Here is an 18116-nt window from a genome sequence, read left to right as displayed (position 1 = left end):
AAAGGAACCGTTTTTTGGGGATATTTTGTATTAAGGATTGTTAAAACCCACTTCCATAGTAGTACAGAGGTTATTCTTTGCAATAAAGCTATTATCGTGTGGCTGACATCTTAAAATCCAGTCAAGATTTTTAAAGTGTCTTTCCCAAAATGGGTGAGAGGTAGGACATCATGGGTGAGAGGTAGGACATCTTATTGAGTACCATCTACTTGTTTGGTAACTGAATGGATCCTTCTTCACCTTTATCCAAATGAAGTAAATATTCGTAATTTTAGGATTGTGGAAGAGATTAAGACCAACTTTGAGTGGTTTTAGCAGCTTGGAAGATACCTCAGCACTTCCATTTCATTTAAGTGGCTCACTGTCCTCTTTTTTTGTGTGTAGTGTATCTTATACTGTATTATTTCCTTGTATCTAATAATAATTATGGTATTTGTAAAGTGCTTACTATACTATATGCCAAGCACTATTCTAAGCACTGGGTAGATATAAGGTAATCATGTCCCACGTGGGAATCACAGTCTTAATCCCCATTTTGCAAATGAGATAACTAAGGCCCAGAGAAGTTAAACAGCTTGCCCAAGGTCACGCAGCAGACAAGTGGCAGAGCGGGGTTTAGAACCCACATCCTCTGACTCCCAAGCCCAAACGCTCCTGAGGGGAGATCATATCCATAAGTATGAGTTAGAAACAGAGAATCTGCCACTTTTTTGCTTCTTGTGGCAATGAAAATACAGTAGACTGTGGTGAACGTTATATCTAGGCTTGGATTGCAGACTCCTGGGATTCACTGCCGAAAGCAAGGTTCACGCCATAATCTTTCCGACATAAACAGAACATGTCTTTTAGTATAGGCTAAGTATATGTGCCCGATAAGCCTTTGATATATTTTTTCAATAGTGTATACTATTTACTTGAGCTTGGCCTCTAACAATATTTGTGTAACTGTTTTTGATTTTGTGATAGATAAAATTATTGATTTGTGGCTGAGAAGACTAATGGTGACTAGTTCCTTCCACATTGCATTCTTAATATCAAAATTTACTGAGTTTGGAGTCTTGACTGCTCTGTGTCTATGGCCTGGTTTTCAGGTGGCGTTTGTTAGTTTTGAGTTTATTTTCCTAGGTGTTAATAATAATAATGTTGGTATTTATTAAGCGCTTACTATGTGCCGAGCACTGTTCTAAGCGCTGGGGTAGACACAGGGGAATCAGGTTGTCCCACGTGGGGCTCACAGTCTTAATCTCCATTTTACAGATGAGGTAACTGAGGCACCGAGAAGTTAAGTGACTTGCCCAAACTCACACAGCTGACAAGTGGCCGAGCCAGGATTCAAACCCATGACCTCTGACTCCAAAGCCCGTGTTCTTTCCACTGAGCCACACTGCTTCTCCCTCCCCTCTCACCCCCCCCCCCCCAACAAGACGGCATAAATGTAAAGAGCAACTCCGTATGGGAAGTGGGTAGATGGACAGACCTACTGAAGAGATATATAGACATATATATAATATGATAATATATAATCTCTCCCTCTAATTATATATATATATATGTGTGTGTGTATATATATGTATAATGAGAGATATAAAATCACAGGATCTTGGGATCTCTCATGTGTGTTCATGCTCTCCTTACTCCTCACCCACCTGACCAATACAGTTTGGAAACTGGCTAATGTATCAAACCCCTGAACTCATTTCTGCTCTGCTATGTTGCTGTTTAGCCATTTTGTGGTTTGGGGAGAAACTGATCCAGAGGCATTCTCTGCCTTCTTAACTTAGCTTGCAATAGTCAGATTGGTATTTAAAAGAAGCAGTGTTAATGTAAACCCCATAAATGCTGAGAAACACTATCAAAATTTTATTGCAGAGTTCTCCATTTAGAAAATGACCAAGTTGTAACTTAAGCCAAACGGCTCTGTCTTGTCTTTGTTTTGTTTCTGAAGTTCCCTCACCATGCCGGGTTCTCTTCCTCTGAATGCCGAAGCCTGCTGGCCTAAAGATGTGGGAATTGTTGCCCTTGAGATCTATTTTCCCTCTCAATATGTCGACCAAGTGGAGCTGGAAAAATTCGATGGAGTCGACGCCGGAAAGTACACCATTGGTTTGGGTCAGGCCAAGATGGGTTTCTGCTCGGACAGGGAAGACATTAATTCGCTGTGCTTGACTGTGGTTCAGAATCTGATGGAGAGGAGCAACCTTTCCTACGACTGCATCGGCCGATTAGAGGTTGGCACGGAGACGATCATCGACAAGTCAAAGTCAGTGAAGACAGTGCTGATGCAGCTCTTTGAAGATTCTGGGAATACAGATATAGAAGGCATCGATACCACAAATGCCTGCTATGGGGGCACTGCTGCCATCTTCAATGCGGTTAACTGGGTTGAATCCAGTTCTTGGGATGGTGAGTTATAGGATGTCCCTTTAAAAGCAGTTGTAAACTTAGCTTGAATGTTTGGATGATTTATCTCTCACCTCATCTTAAAGTTAAAACCATTCTGAAATGTGTTTATTTCACGGACCGTTCGTTTCCAGTTACGAAACCCTTTTCCAGGTTGGCAGCCACAGTGATGATCAAGGATTGCCCCTAGAAATTGCCAAATGCTGACGTCAGTTTTGTTGAAATATATGTTAAGTCTTGTTTTGTTTATCCTCGAACGGTCGGTTAAGTCTGTAAAATTGTCTTTTGCAGGCCGCTATGCTCTGGTTGTTGCAGGAGATATTGCTGTGTACGCCACAGGAAATGCTAGGCCAACGGGTGGAGCCGGAGCGGTTGCTATCCTCATTGGCCCAAATGCACCATTAATTTTTGAACGAGGTGAGTCGCAGGTTTTGAAAACTCGGACTTTTGTGGAAGATTAGTTGCTAAGGATGTAGGTGTTTTCTGAGTTTGCTCTTTTTAGTGCTACTGGGAAGAAGCCATGCCGTTATTCCCAAGGCCCACATCACACTTGCATGGGAATATTGCAGTGTAAGCTCTAGGCTGTTGGCATTTCAAGACCAAGTTTGGGTTCATGTTGAAATTGGCATGCCTACTAGCAAAAATAAGACTGCAGGGGACTGAAATCTTTTTTGCCTTTGTTTCGTTTTTTGTGGGGGGGGACTAGGGCTGCGTGGGACACACATGCAACATGCCTATGACTTTTACAAGCCTGATATGATGTCTGAGTATCCTGTGGTTGATGGTAAACTGTCCATTCAGTGCTACCTCAGTGCCTTGGATCGCTGCTATTCAGTCTACCGCAACAAGATTCGTGCTCGTTGGCAGAAAGGTACGTATCTTTGTGAAATCTTATTGGAAGAATGTTTTTGCCCTAAAATTTGGGGTTTCAGGGTTCACAAAAATCAAACGTAGGCACATTTCAATGTCTGTGGGACCTCCCCCGAATTAAAAAACTTGAGAGAATTTCTCATGCTCTTCAAGATTAACTTGGTTTCCTTTATGGAAAAACATAGTCTTGCAGGTTTTCAGTGAAAAGAAACTGGGAGCAAATAAAAAAAAAGTTCAGCAGGGCTAGTCTTTTTGAGATTGCTTTGCTTTTTTTTAACTGATAATGTTACTATTCAGATGGTCCGTCACCTGTACAGTTTACTGCTGATGCAGTGCCCTTTAAACAGGTGTCGGACGCTTTCTGTTCTCCAACTCCATTGGGCTCTTTGCAGTTTCAAGCGTGGCAGCGTTGTGCATGTTATCTGCAAGTCGAGCCAGGGTTTTTATAGGTTTACGCCAGGTTCAAGAGTGGCAAGTACATTCATGCTCGTTATCTCTCATTCAAAATTAACCCTTACCCTAAATCTTTGTGAGTCAGAGATCCTTTTTCTCGAGCCAAAGGGGAAAAAAGTTTGAAAAAGTTAGACACTGGAACTGAAGTTGGATTTATTAGCAAACTGAAGCAGGTAAGCATTAAAATGGGGAATTTTCCTGGATCAATAATATGGACCATACTGGAAAAGAATGAAACTTAGTCGAACAAAATTCCAACCCTTTTAAATACTAAAGTAAGTGATTTGAGTAGGACTCCTGAACTGAAATGGAATTCCCCATTAGGATTTTAAAAATGGATGTTCCAGATGGTTACTTTCTATGTGTCAAGCACTGTTCTAAGTGCTGAGGTAGATTCAAGCTGATCAACTTGGACACAGTCCCTGTCTCACATTGGGGACTTGCAGTCTTAATCCCTATTTTAGAGATGAGGTAACTGAGGCACAGAAAAGTTAAGTGACTTGCCCAGAGTCACACAGCAGACAAGTGGCAGAGTTGGGATTAGGACCCAGGTGCTTCTGACTCCCAGGACCAAGCTCTATCCACTAGGCCATGCTCCTTCTGTGGTAGAAAGAGCATGAGCTTGGGAACCTGTATCTTAGTTCCAGTTCTGTGACTAGTCTGCTGTGTGACCTTGGGCAAGTCACCTCTCTGTGCCTGATTGCTCATTTATAAATTGGGGATTAAGGCTGTGGGATGTAGACTGTATTCAACATAATTATCTTGTATCTACTCCAGTATTTAGTACGGTACAGTGCCTGGCACACAGTGCTTAACAAATACCTTTTTTTTTTTAAAAAAAAAAAAAGGGGAGGAGGGAATTCAGTCTCCATGTGGACCAGGGACTGTGTTCAGTCTTGATTAATTGGTATCTACCCCAGGGCTTAGTACACTACTTGGCACACAGTAAGCACTTCTTAACAAACCTTACTGTTTGTATTACGTTTTAATTCATGTAAGGGATAACTTTTTTTTTTTTTTAAATGGCCCGTTTCCATTCACCCTAAACCCTGCCATTCAAGGAGAACCACTAGTGCTGATAAGCAGCTTTTGTGTATAAGAAAACAGTCTGGGGTCGAGGAGGGTCTTCAGTATTTACACACTGTTCCTGTATTAGGGAAAAGAAATGCCCCCTAGATCTTTAAACTAGGAACCAAATGTATGGTTTCCAAAGAGCCAACCGACTTAACGCTTATCTGAGCACTCTTAGTTTACCACTTGGACAATCCAAAGGCTTTGAAGAGCCCTGTAAAACAAGGCTACTTGTAACTGGGTGAGCTATAAATAAAACCTAGATGACCAAGTCCCTCTTCCAACATTCATTTGGTGATTATTTTTGTCCGGAAGTTGAAATATTGTGCTGCAAATAACCTAAGCAAGAGGTACTTCTCTTTTTGGACAGCGTACCCTCACTTGAAGATCGCAGAGCTAATATAAAAGTTATTTTTATGCCCCCAGTTCCTCATGTTTATTTCCACTCTTACGGCTGGTCACGTAAGAAACATTTTCCCAGACTGTCAGTTGCAGCAGGAGAGAAAGCACCCAGAAGCAATGTTGCTCAGTGGAAAGAGCCCAGGCTTGGGAGTCAGAGGTCGTGAGTTCTAATCATGGCTGCGCCGCATGCCAGCTGGGTGACTATAGGCAAGTCACTTAACTTCTCTGTACCTCAGTGACCTCATCTGTAAAATAGAGATGAAGACTGTGAGACTCACGTGGGACAACCTGATTACCCTGTATCTCCCCCAGCGCTTAGAACAGTGCTCTACACATAGTAAGCGCTTAACAAATACCAACATTATTTTAAATTGTGGGAGTCCTATCACATCAGACAAGCCTTACCTAGACTTTCAAATGACTGGGAGAAAATCTTATCCAAAGCAGTTAGTGTTTTAGAAAAAGCTTTGGGAGGACTGTCCAAGATTTTCAAAGTGCAGAAGAACAAGTGGCAACAATTTAAGAAGACCCTGGAATTTGGAAAGAAAATAAATTTGAATTACAGGATATATGGTACCATGCAGAAAATGCACAACTCCCATCTTAACGCTTCTAGTGTAATTTGTTTATTGTCTTTCAAAAAGCCCGTATTTTCTAGAAATCCTCTTCGGTATTAATATTTGTCACACGCAAAAGGCCCAGATGACCCGGGCTAGTGTATAATCGGGCAGAAAAAGAATTGTCGATCTCGTTCCCAAGACTGCCAGAGACCCCTTCTCCAAGGCCAATAGCGCTTTGTTTTGGTTGGGGAAATGACACGTTTAATTTCAGGGTCATATGAATCGGAGTCCTCACCACCCACCAAATTCTACTCACCGTGCCTGACCTCATGGTGAAACCTCAGCCTCTTTAGATAGAGTGGCTAAACAATCCCGACAGAGTCGGAAGTAGCAGAGGACAGCGTAAGAAGCAACTCTTCGTAGCGGAAGCTTCGAAGGTCTCCTTTGCTGGCGCCTCCTCCCCCTCCCATCCTTTAACTGTTGGAGTTCCTCAAGGGTCAGTTCTTGGCCCTCTTCTGTTCTCCATTTACACTCACTCCCTCGGTGAACTCATTCGCTCTCACGGCTTTGACTACCATCTCTACGCAGATGACACGCAGATCTGCATCTCTGCCCCTGTCCTCTCCCCCTCCCTTCAGGCTCGCATCTCCTCCTGCCTCCAGGTTGTCTCCACCTGGATGTCGGCCCGCCACCTAAAACTCAACATGAGCAAGACTGAGCTCCTCATCTTCCCTCCCAAACCCGGTCCTCTCCCAGACTTCGCTATCACCGTGGATGGCACGATCATCCTTCCCATCTTTCGGGCCCGCAATCTCGGTGTCATCCTTGACTCGTCTCTCTTGTTCACCCCACACATCCTGTCTGTTACCGAGACCTGCCGGTTTCACCTTTACAATATTGCCAAGATCCGCCCTTTCCTCTCCACCCAAACGGCTACCTTACTGCTACGGGCTCTCGTTATATCCCGGCTAGACTACTGTGTCGGCCTTCTCTCTGACTTCCCTTCCTCCTCTCTCGCCCCGCTCCGGTCTATTCTTCACTCCGCTGCCCGGCTCATCTTCCTGCAGAAACGATCTGGGCGTGTCACTCCCCTTCTTAAACAACTCCAGTGGTTGCCTATCAACCTCCGCTCCAAACAAAAACTCCTCACTCTAGGCTTCAAGGCTCTCCATCACCTTGCCCCTTCCTACCTCTCCTCCCTTCTCTCTTTCTACCACCCACCCCGCACGCTCTGCTCCTCTGCCGCCCACCTCCTCACCGTCCCTCGGTCTCGCCTATCCCGCCGTCGACCCCTGGGTCACGTCCTCCCGCGGTCCCGGAACGCCCTCCCTCCTCACCTCCGCCAAACTGATTCTCTTTCCCTCTTCAAAACCCTACTTAAAACTCACCTCCTCCAAGAGGCGTTCCCAGACTGAGCTCCTCTTCTCCCTCTACTCCCTCTGCCATCCCCCCTTTACCTCTCCGCAGATTAACCCTCATTTTCCCCTTTTCCCTCTGCTCCTCCACCTCTCCCTTCCCATCCCCACAGCACTGTACTCGTCCGCTCAACTGTATATATTTTCGTTACCCTATTTATTTTGTTAATGAATTGTACATTGCCTTGATTCTATTTAGTTGCCATTGTTTTTACGAGATGTTCTTCCCCTTGACTCTATTTATTGCCATTGTTCTTGTCTGTCCGTCTCCCCTGATTAGACCGTAAGCCCGTCAAACGGCAGGGACTGTCTCTATCTGTTGCCGACTTGTTCATCCCAAGCGCTTAGTACAGTGCTCTGCACATAGTAAGCGCTCAATAAATACTATTGAATTGAATGAATGAATGAGCCAGGAAAGTGACAAGTTACTGTACTAGTATTATTATTATTTTTACAGTTAGATCTTGAAAAAATGTAGTTATAATTTTTTTCCCCTAAGCTGTTTTTAAATTAAAAAAAGAAAGAATCCACTCCATTGAAGACTTACTGCCTAAATGCCATAATGTTTTGCTTTTCTGTTTCAGAGGGAAATGATAGCGATTTTACCTTGAATGATTTTGGCTTTGTGATCTTTCATTCACCCTACTGTAAACTTGTTCAGAAATCTCTAGCACGATTACTGCTGAATGACTTCCTAAGTAGCCAAAATAAAGACATGAAGACTGAACTGTATAATGGCCTGGAAGCCTTTGGGTAAGAATTATTGTAGTTTTGTTTGTTTTTTGTTGTTTTCCCCCTTCTATATTCCGGTACTGTCTCTAGAAGCTTGTTGCTAGTTCTTTTTAAGTATGGTACTACCTTTCCAGTAGACCAGCCTTGTAGACTTCAACGAGGTAACTTCAACCTGTTAGATTTGAATTATTCTATTCCCTCCTTCAGTGACAGTCAGGGTCTCCTGGCCCTTATCCTACTGCTTCCACTGTTAGAGGAGAGAGAAGACTCTATCCCCAACCCACCCTTTCCAGACACACTCACAAAAATAATTTGTTGGCTCTTTCAAACAATTGAAGCACCAAACACTGGGGTCCCACCCCCTGAGCAGTAGGGTTTCTGAAGGGTAGTGACCTTCTAAGGCTTCACATTGAATAATAGCTTACCAGCTTTCTAAATCTTGCTTTTTTAGGGATGTTAAGTTGGAAGACACATACTTCGATCGAGATGTGGAAAAGGCGTTTATGAAGGCTAGTGCTGAGCTCTTTAATCAGAAAACTAAAGCTTCTCTTCTTGTGTCTAATCAGAATGGAAACATGTACACTCCGTCAGTGTATGGCTCCCTTGCTTCTGTTCTAGCACAGTAAGTACCGTAGGTTCGGTCTCAAATCACTTCCTTGGAGGGTGTAGAATTTCAGTCGGAATCAGAAGGAACCATTTTATGGCTTGAGGGGGTCACCCCAATAGCCAGCCTCTACTGCTCCCCTCAAATCCTCCCTTCAAACTCACTAATTTAGGTGAGGAGGATGGAAAGACAGGGACCTAATTGAGTTGGGTGGAGGCATATTTTTTTTTCCCTCGCCTTTTTCACATAGTCCTTTTTCTTAGTCTAAGTGTAACTAGCAAAGTGCAAAACTACTGCTGGCCTTGGATCAAAAAGCTACAGTAATATTTCTAAAGATGAAATGTTCTTTAGCAGGAGCAGTGAAACTGAACAACATACAACTGAGGAAGCATGGCCTAGTGGATAGAGCACAGGCCTGGAAGTCAGAACGACCTGCGTTCTAATGCTGGCTTTGCCACTTGTCTGCTGTGTGCCCCTTAACTTCTCTCTGTGTCAGTTACCTCATCCATAAAATGGGGATTAAAACTGTATGAGCTGTGTCCAACCTGATTAGCTTATATCTACCCCAGCGCTTAACACCCGATTTGCTCGTATCCACCCCAGCACTTAGTAGAGTGCCTGGCACACAGTAAGCACTTAATAAATACCACAGTTATTATTATTATTTATTTCAGTGCCTGGCACATAGGAAGCGCTTAATAAATACTCTATTAAAAAAAACACCACACCTTGCCCTCTGGAGCTTCTTTAACTGCTGTAAATGTAAAGATCACTAGTCTCTGCATCATAGTCTCCCTGCAAGGTGATGTAAATTTTAGAACTTAAATTGGTATGAAGAAAATCCCTGTGCTACTGGGCAATAAAAGGGGAGGAAAGTAGAGGTGATTATGTATTTTAAAATACAGTGCTTTCCTGTGCAGTGCTTCCCTTCCCCACCTCTCCCGTCCCTACTCTTCCTCCACTGCCCCCCGGCCCCCCCTCCCCCAATTATCTCACATGAGCACTAGGCCAATAGTGCTTATTCTAAATTGAGATGTGCCACAGCTGGATACCTCCTACAGTTCTCTAGTAGGTAGTAATAATAAAATTGTGGTATTTAAGCACTTACTATATGCCAGGTACTGTTCTAAACACTGGCGTGGATAGAAGCAAATCTGGTTGGACACAATCCCTGTTCTGCATGGGGCTCACAGCCTTTATCCCCATTTTACAGATGAGGTAACTGAGGCACAGAGAAGTGAAGTGACTTGCCCAAGGCCACATAGCAGATGAATGGCAGAGCCAGGATTAGAACCCACAACCTCTGACTCCCAGCCCCGTGCTCTATCCACTACACCATGTTGCTTCTCTCATTGATGTGATTAAAAGTGATCAATGATTTGCACTAGGCTGGTAACCTATTACTGCTAAAAAAAATTCATAGTTTTAAGTAGCCGACACAATTATACTTCATTGTTTTCAGTTAAATAATAATGGTACTTTTTAAGTGCTTAATATGTGCCAAGCACTCTTCTAAGCGCTGAAGTAGATACAAGTTAGGTTGGACGCAGTCCCTGTCCCACATTGGGCTTAATGCCCGATTACTCTTAATCCTCCTTTTACGGATGAGTTAACTGATGAGAAGTGAAGTGACTTGCCCAAGGTCACACAGCAGGTATGTGGCGGAGCTGGGATTAGAACCTATGACCTTCTGACTCCCAGGCCCGTGCTCTATCCACTAAGCCACGGCTTCATGCTGCTTAAAAAAATGCACGTCCCACATGGACTTCTAGTCATGTGGTCCGCTATTGTCGATACAACTTAGGTGGCCCTGAGCTCAGCCTTTAGCTAACAACTTTGTCTGTTACGCAGGTACTCCCCTCAGCAGCTGGCAGGACAGAGGATTGGTGTTTTCTCCTATGGGTCTGGTTTTGCTGCTACTCTGTACTCTCTTAAAGTTACTCAAGATGCCACACCAGGTAAGAGATTTTGGTAGTTTCCTAGGCTGTTCGTGAAACTGGCTTCACTTTCGTCACCACAGGCAGACTTGTCATTACAACACTTCTTTCCCTCTACTATCATAGTAGAGAAGTGGGATACGATGAGTGCATGTAGGGGAGGGCAGTCAGAATTGGGGAAGTACAAAAAGCTGGGCCTGGGTGTCACTTCTATGAAAGATTTTTCTGTTCAAATTATTTTTCTTAAAAAGTGAAGGTAGAGAGAATTATTTGGCCATTGTAAAGTGCTTAGTATTTTCCGAGCACTGTGGTAGATACAGAATAGTATGGTTGGACGCAATCCCTGTCCCACATGAGCCTAACAATCTGGAAGTAGGAGAGAGAACAGATGGTGAAGCCCTATTTTACAGTTGAGGAAATTGAGGCACCCAGAAGTTAGTGACATGCCTAGGGTTTCACACAAAGCAAGTGATGGTGTCAGGATTAGAACCCAGGATTCCCAAGTTGGTCGCCTTCCTGGCGATACTGCTTCTGAGAGTATCAGAGAATGCTAATTAGTTTTATTAAACATCCCTAGAGAAGCTTGACTGGTTTGGTCGGGCTTCTCCCCACTCTTTTGTTATTGATGTACTTTGCCTGCAGTCGTTTTATATCTGTGACATTTAGTCCACCTGCTTCTTTTCTCTGCTGGCCCTTTCCCAAGTCCATAATGAAGTAATGGCCCAGAGTCCCCACCTCCCTAAAAGGCCACATACTGTGTGCAGAGCACTGTACTGAGAATCCAGGTGTCGGAAGTTAGACACAATCCCTGTTGCTTGAGAGGCTCACAGCTTAAAAATTGGGAGAAGGACTGGCGACAGACACAAAGGGAGAGAGAAACCTAAAAACACCGACAGAAATAAAGCTCACTGGGGTCTGTGGCAGAAGGAGCAGAATTTTGGGCTCCTCGTGGTTGTGTCCACATTCATTCATTCAGTCATATTTATTGAGTGCTACTGGGTGCAGAGCACTGTACTAAGCGCTTGGAAAGTACAATTTGGCAACAGATAGAGACCAGTCCATAAGCAACAATGGGCTCACAGTCTAGAAGGAGGGAGACAGACAACAAAACAAGTAGGCATTAATAGTATCAAAATAGATAAATAGAATTATAGCTGTATATACACATTAAAATAAATAGGATAATAAGTATGTACAAATATACACAAGTGATGTGGGGCGGGGAAGGGGGTAGAGCAGAGGGAGGGAGTAGGGGCAATGGGGAGGGGAGGAGGAGCAGAGGGAAAGGGGGACTCAGTCTGGGAAGGGCTCCTGGAGGAGGTGGGCTCTCAGTAGGACTTTGAAGGGGGGGAAGAGAACTAGTTTGGCAGATGTGAAGAGGAAGGGCATCCCAGGCTAGAGGTAGGAAGTGGGCCAGGGGTCGACGACGGGACAGGTGAGAATGAGGCACAGTGAGGAGGTTAGAGGCAGAGGAGCGGAGTCTACAGGGTGGGCTATAGAAGGAGAGAAGGGAGGTGAGGTAGGAGGGGGCAAGGTGATGGAGTCCACAGTCACAGCTGCGGCTACACTGAGCACTCCAGCAGCTGTCCAGTCTTCCCAAGGTTCTGTAGAGGTGCCATCAGGCTGCAGATGCTCCTCTCTGACCCCTGGGGTGGTGAGAATCCAGTCAGGATGGAGGTGTCTTGGTGATGTGGAGGACAGCCAGTGCAGGATCCCGGAGTGGCAGTCTGTAGAGGCTTAATTTTTTCATGCATATATTCCAAATTGGGTGATACTTTCTCCATCTGTTCCTGTGGCTTATTTCTGGGCATATCTGTTGCAGGTTCCTCCCTGGATAAAATAACCTCTAGTTTGTGTGATCTTAAGTCAAGACTTGACTCCAGAACCTGTGTTGCACCAGAAGTCTTTGCTGAAAATATGAAGCTAAGAGAGGAAACTCATCACTTGGGTAAACATTTGGAGTGTTTATGCTTTCACTAAAGAATCTATTTGGAATATGCAAAAAATACACTCAATTCTTCTGTAAAAATGTGTTTCCACTACACTCTTTGAATAGGGCTTTATTAAGAACTGTAAATATGTCTACCTGGATAGAACATGAGGTGAGAAACAGTGGTGCATTTGCACTCTAATGTGACCTTTCCTTCCAGTGAGATTTGTCAAGAACACAGTCCCTTGTTCTAGGAGGACTGAGTGTATTACAGTTTTCATGTTGAATCTACCTTAAATCCTTCCTTTTTTGTGAAACCTTATGTAAAGTAACTTCAGTTATACAAATAACATTTACCAGAGGAGCTTGTACTGTCTTAAATTTTGCATAATTTCAACTTTTTTGTTTTTCCAGTCAATTACATTCCCCAGAGTTCAGTGGATGGGCTCTTCGAGGGGACCTGGTACCTTGTCAGAGTGGATGAAAAGCACAGGAGGACATATGCTCGACGCCCCTTGCCAAATGATGGTGCTTTAGATGCAGGAGTAGGTCTTGCGCACGCCAGCATCACTAATGAGGTAAGCTGAATATTTTCTTGTGCGTCCTAAGGTCAAAACTTGCCTGAACAACAGTTAGGCCACTAAAATGGGTACCTCTGCCATAATAATACTAGAATTATTACCAAAATAAAGATAAAATCAAATGCACTTCAAAAGTTTTCTCACAAGACTCAAACCATTCACTTCCCTTTGGTAATAGTGGGAGATCACACGGATGAAAACCATTGCTTCTCTCTGTGCCTAGTCTTTAGTAAAGATTTTGGTTCTGTCCCAATGTGAGTCCCCCTGACCAGGTGGGAGAGTGACCATTCTGTTATCAGGAGAGAGTTGATTATTGAGTTCCACCAGCTTCATAATCATCAGTGGCTCAGGGGCAAGGAATTCCTAGTGGTGAGGTGCTGTAGAGATTGGCCCTGGAATGCCAATGTAGACAGAGCCTCAGCCAGGCTCCTCAGCCTTGTTAAACAGTGCTGAATTGGGCAAGGTTGCTCACACGATGCAAGAGTGGTATAGCGATTAGAAGAACTTGAGCAAATAGACATGGGTACAAAGCAGAATGAAATTCAAGATAGGGCAGAAACAAACTCTGCAAGTAACAGAATGGAGAGGAGTGGATAGGCACCTGTACCTATTCAGTTTCTGGTCAGTTGACTCTCAGGGCACACTCTTATATGCCTGTTGTTCTTAAAGACATAGTTACCTGTGGGAAAGACCTGGGAAGTAAATCCTTCCACTGTATTCTGCCATGGTGAGACCTGTCCCCTGTATCTTTTATAACTTAAATGTTGTGGGGGCAAAGGGGAATACCAAATGCCGAAAGGGTACAGATCCAAGGGCATAGATGGAATGTAAATAGACTCTTTGAGGTTATCTTTAAAGTTTTGAGGGGACTTTAGAAAATTTTTGGTGCAAGAGAGGAAGGGATGGATTTAAAACTATCCTATAAGACTTTCGAGGGGAAGAAAATAACCAGAGAATCAAGGAAGAGGAAATGACTAAAATGACAGAAGAGATGTTTTCGGAAATAAGGAAGAACACTTTGACTTTTAGGGGCTATGAACCACTGAAATGAGAGTCTGTGGGGTCTCTACCTGGAGACTCTTACCGCAGTCCCCCCTTCACCTTCCTGAGAGCAGGGAGCTAGGCCTTTTGACTTCTTGTCCCTTCCAGATGTAGGATTCCCAATTTTGATTTAACAGTGAATTCCTACCAAAAGGGGGTTTGCGTTGCTATGCGTTTCTGTTGCCCTTTCCAAATCTAATCACCAGTGGTCGTAAAAGTACTAAGCGCTTGCTGTACAGTGCTCCGAACTCTGAAGCCTGGGAAAGAATACACAGGTGTAAATTAGATAGGGTCTATGTCCCTCGGGGGGCTTGTAGTCCCCTCGGGCACACGGAGGCTTATGTCTCCTGCTCTTTCGATGCTGGGACCCACAAGGAGAACTTTCTGGTTCCCACTAGTCAGGTCTGCCATCATGGTCCCACTATAGGGCTGGGGCTAAGGGCAGTGAGCTTGATGGGTGATCCTAAGTGGAAGGTAACTGTTAGCTCCTGGCAGCCATCCATATGACACAAACTCTTCCTTCCTATGTGGCCATCATTTTCAGCGTAGGAAAAACAGAATGTCTGAACAGCATGAAGGCCTGCTGTTAGGGAAGCCAAGGGTTGCTAAGAAGATTCCAGCTCTGTGGATAGCCCAAACTGGGAAATTTATTTCCTTTGGTTCATCATAGTCTCCTCCCCTGTGCTCAGATGTCTTTCATCCTCAAAAATCCCCTAATTCTTTATAGTATGCAGTTTTAAGGAGAGGTGAGAGCTTGGAGTGATTGTATAGACTGATTGGCTTGGAGTGAGCCATTTAGGAACCTTGTTAATAAATGTAATTGGGTAAATGTTGTCTCCAGCCTCAAGGAGAGATGCACTTCCAGCCAGTGGGGCTTACTAGATAAGAAAGCTTAGCCCATTCTGGGCCCATTAGCAATCTCTCCCCCCTGCCATCCATGACACGTTTGGAGATTCTGTCCTCAAATTGGTAGGGGCACCCCCAGCATCCCCTTTTCAGAAGCCCTGATTCACTCTTTCTTTTGCTGGCCCAGCACGTGATCGTCAATAGCATGTATTGTTTGCAGAGCCCTGTATTAGCTAGGTATTTGGAAAAATCAGTGAGAGAGTGGCCCACGTGAGTTTTACAGCTTTTCATCTCCTTATAGTAATAATAATCATTATGATATTTAAGTGTTTCCTATTTGCCAAGCACTGTACTAAGTGCTGGGGGTAGGTAGAAGATAATTAGGTTCCCCACAGGGCTTACAGTCTAAATAGAAGTGGGAATGGATATTGAATCCCATTTTGCAAATGAAGGAACTGAGGCCCAGAGGAGTTAAGTGACTTTCCCATGGTCACGCTGCAGGTGAGAGAGCCAGGATTAGAACCCAGGTCCTCTGACTCCCGGACCCATGCTCTTCCCACTAGGTCATGTTGCTTCCTTGTAGGTCATTCAATTTTCAGCTCCACTCTGCTTAGAAATGTACAAACTTAACCAAAGTTAAGTGATTATTGTGGCTGGAAAGCAAACAAATTAGAAGACTTTTATAACAGTATCTTTCCTTCCTCTTTGTAGCATATCCCAAGCCCTGCTAAGAAAGTGCCAAGACTTCCTGCAACAGCAGAACCAGAAGCAGCTGCCATTAGCAACGGAGAGCACTAAAACACCTCTGTGAGGTGGAAAATTTTAATGGGGTGGAGGGGAAGGGAGCAAATGAGACAGGGTGGGGTATGTTGGGAAAACTTAAAGGGTTTATGTATGCTGAAGTTTTGATGTGACTTTTTAGAGCTTGATGAGCTATCGTATCTGAGAGGCTTTCTGTTCAGTTGCTGACATTTCCTGTTGTGGTTATGTAACACTAAAGCATGAAAATTGGAAAGATATTAAGGGCTCTGTATAAACCTTCATACCTCTGGCGGCTATTTGTAAATGAGGTTTGGCATTTTAGTGTGATAAAATGAATTGGGCTCCGAGCAGAAGAAGGGAGGTGCTAGTTTTCTCCCTCTTCAACTTTTTTTTATATGATAACGTATTTAAACTGCTAAAAACTTGGCACAGTCTTCCTAGCCCAGGAAATATGTACCTTTAAATATTGTTTATAGATGATAAAACTTGAAAATGGTGGGGCCAGAAATGTCCTGACTCTGCTATTCCCTTTTAAAGGAAGAGTTGAGCAGTTTGGACAAGACCCAGCTCAGTAGTGACCAGAAGTTATTGTTATAATAGCCTATGTGAACTGAGTTGATCTGTCTTGATCAGACTCCTCAATGGCATAAAAATAATATCACCCCATTTCTTCCCTATCGTAGAAGTTGTGTGTGTCTGTCTGTGCATCTGTCTGTACCTGTCCTTGCTCTGCTGCTCCTTGATTATTCCTTAATGGTTTATTTGGTGGCACGGCTGAGACTCGAAGTCTATGCTGCTGCAGTTCTTTTTTGCACCTTATCTTGAGTGAGAGGAGGTGGGGTTTTCCACCACCTTTCCATTAGCCTGAAATCCTTTACTCCTGGGGTTTTTGTTTTGTTTTGCATAAAACATTTTCAAGATCCAGGCATATTTTAATGCTGGTAGTCTAGTGTTCAAGGCCCAACCTGAACTGATAATCTGCACCCATGTTGAATTGAAACAGTAAATATCCAACGATATGGGTAAAAGATGGTTGTGTTAGCCTTTGTTCTATTTCCCATTGCAGATACTTGAGAACTATGAGGAGCTAGGTTTGGCAGTTTTTCAGGCCCAGTTTGTGCTGAGTTATGACATGAGCCTTGTGAGGCTGTAAAAAAAATAAAAAATTAAAAAAAAATACTCATAGGTAGTGGAACTAATGTACAGAACTAAATTTTTTAACTTTATTTTACGGTTAAATTCTGTGAAGTTTCAGTTATCTAATACTTGCACAAATGACATAAAATGTAATATGTTACAAATTGCAAGGCATTGTGTAATGTGTTTGTAAAATACTCTAGTCTAACTGGTAGTTATTTTGATTTGTACAGTCTCAGTATGTTAAAATGACTTCATTTTAACATTTGTAGATGAATAATGTATGTTCTGATTTGAAGATTGATGAAAAATGGTGCATGAAATGCATTTGCAAGCATCGTGGACTCAAAAAACGGTATGAGTAGCGTAACTTGTGTGCCGGGAGATGGTTGAGTCTGTTGCCGGCAACGGACAGCCCTTAGATCCGCTGGGCACAGAATATTAACCCCATCCATCTCATTAATCGTGAGAGCAACTTTGAAATAAAAGTTTTAGAAATATTTCTGCCACTTGTGTAGTTTGTTCAGATCTCTGTGAATCTTGAGTAGAAGTATCCCATCCCGAAAGGAGCTGAAATGGGGAACACGATGGGCTACCCCTATTGTCCTTAATCAAATGCTTGCCAATCTCACTTCTTCCTGACATGGCTTCCAGTGGCACTTTTAAATCCAGGATATAAATGTACATACTTGTAAGATGTGCATCCGTCGTGTTGCTGCCTGCCCATTTGGAATTACAATTTTAAATACACAAATTAGACATTCTACCTAATTCGTAATTTGTCGGATTTGCTAGGGGAAACTCTTCCTCTCAACTTCAAGTGTGGTCTGGTTTTTGTCTTTTGTACTTCGTGTGTCCCTGATCTACTTAAGTTTTGTAGATCTTTCTAGTGAGAAGTGATAAACACACGGTCATCAACAAAGGAGCACGGAAAGAGTGAAGAATAAAAGGCGGGAGGTATCCCATCTCTTGCATATCCATGCTGTAGCCTGTAAGCTTATAGGCAAGGAATGTCTACCCATTCTGTTGTAGTAAGCTCTCCCAAGAGCTTAGTACAGTACCCTTCACACAGTAAAAACTCAGTAAATACGATTGAGTACAGGGGAGCCAAGCCACTAAAGCGAGGGAAGAGGTGGTTCGTGCCAGATCGCTGCTGCTCAAAGCCTCCCAGTTGTAGCTTGGAGCCAACATTGTTGAAGAATCTCATTGCTTTTCACATCCAACCTCTAGCTAGAAGCCAGTAGTTCCCAGTAAGGGGTGGAGAAAACACCCTAAATCTATCTAAAGTGAGTTATAAGCAAATGGTTTCTAAGTCTAGTCTAGGCCTTTTCAACTCTTACCCTCATTTGAAAGCATCATTCGTGTTGTAAGTTGC

General features: G+C 43.5%; 1 protein-coding gene across 2 annotated transcripts in view; it reads left to right on the top strand.

Annotated features, from left to right (window-relative positions):
- HMGCS1 (3-hydroxy-3-methylglutaryl-CoA synthase 1) overlaps nt 1-17241 on the top strand; it is a 32138-nt gene extending 14897 nt beyond the window's left edge. For both annotated transcript variants that reach the window (XM_001506325.5, XM_007667143.2), the window contains 9 exons: nt 1946-2403; nt 2692-2817; nt 3107-3271; nt 7756-7924; nt 8355-8525; nt 10359-10465; nt 12267-12392; nt 12789-12952; nt 15554-17241. In XM_001506325.5, coding sequence (XP_001506375.1) covers nt 1956-2403; nt 2692-2817; nt 3107-3271; nt 7756-7924; nt 8355-8525; nt 10359-10465; nt 12267-12392; nt 12789-12952; nt 15554-15640 — 1563 coding nt within the window. In that variant the 5' untranslated portion in view covers nt 1946-1955 and the 3' untranslated portion in view covers nt 15641-17241. The remainder of the gene's footprint in view (nt 1-1945; nt 2404-2691; nt 2818-3106; nt 3272-7755; nt 7925-8354; nt 8526-10358; nt 10466-12266; nt 12393-12788; nt 12953-15553) is intronic.
- The last annotated feature ends 875 nt before the right edge of the window (nt 17242-18116 follow it).

Source organism: Ornithorhynchus anatinus, chromosome 3 (assembly GCF_004115215.2).
Source record: "Ornithorhynchus anatinus isolate Pmale09 chromosome 3, mOrnAna1.pri.v4, whole genome shotgun sequence".
Taxonomy (NCBI): Eukaryota; Metazoa; Chordata; class Mammalia; order Monotremata; family Ornithorhynchidae; genus Ornithorhynchus; species Ornithorhynchus anatinus.
Note: the sequence above shows the minus strand (reverse complement) of the source record. Positions and strands in the feature narration are given on the sequence as shown.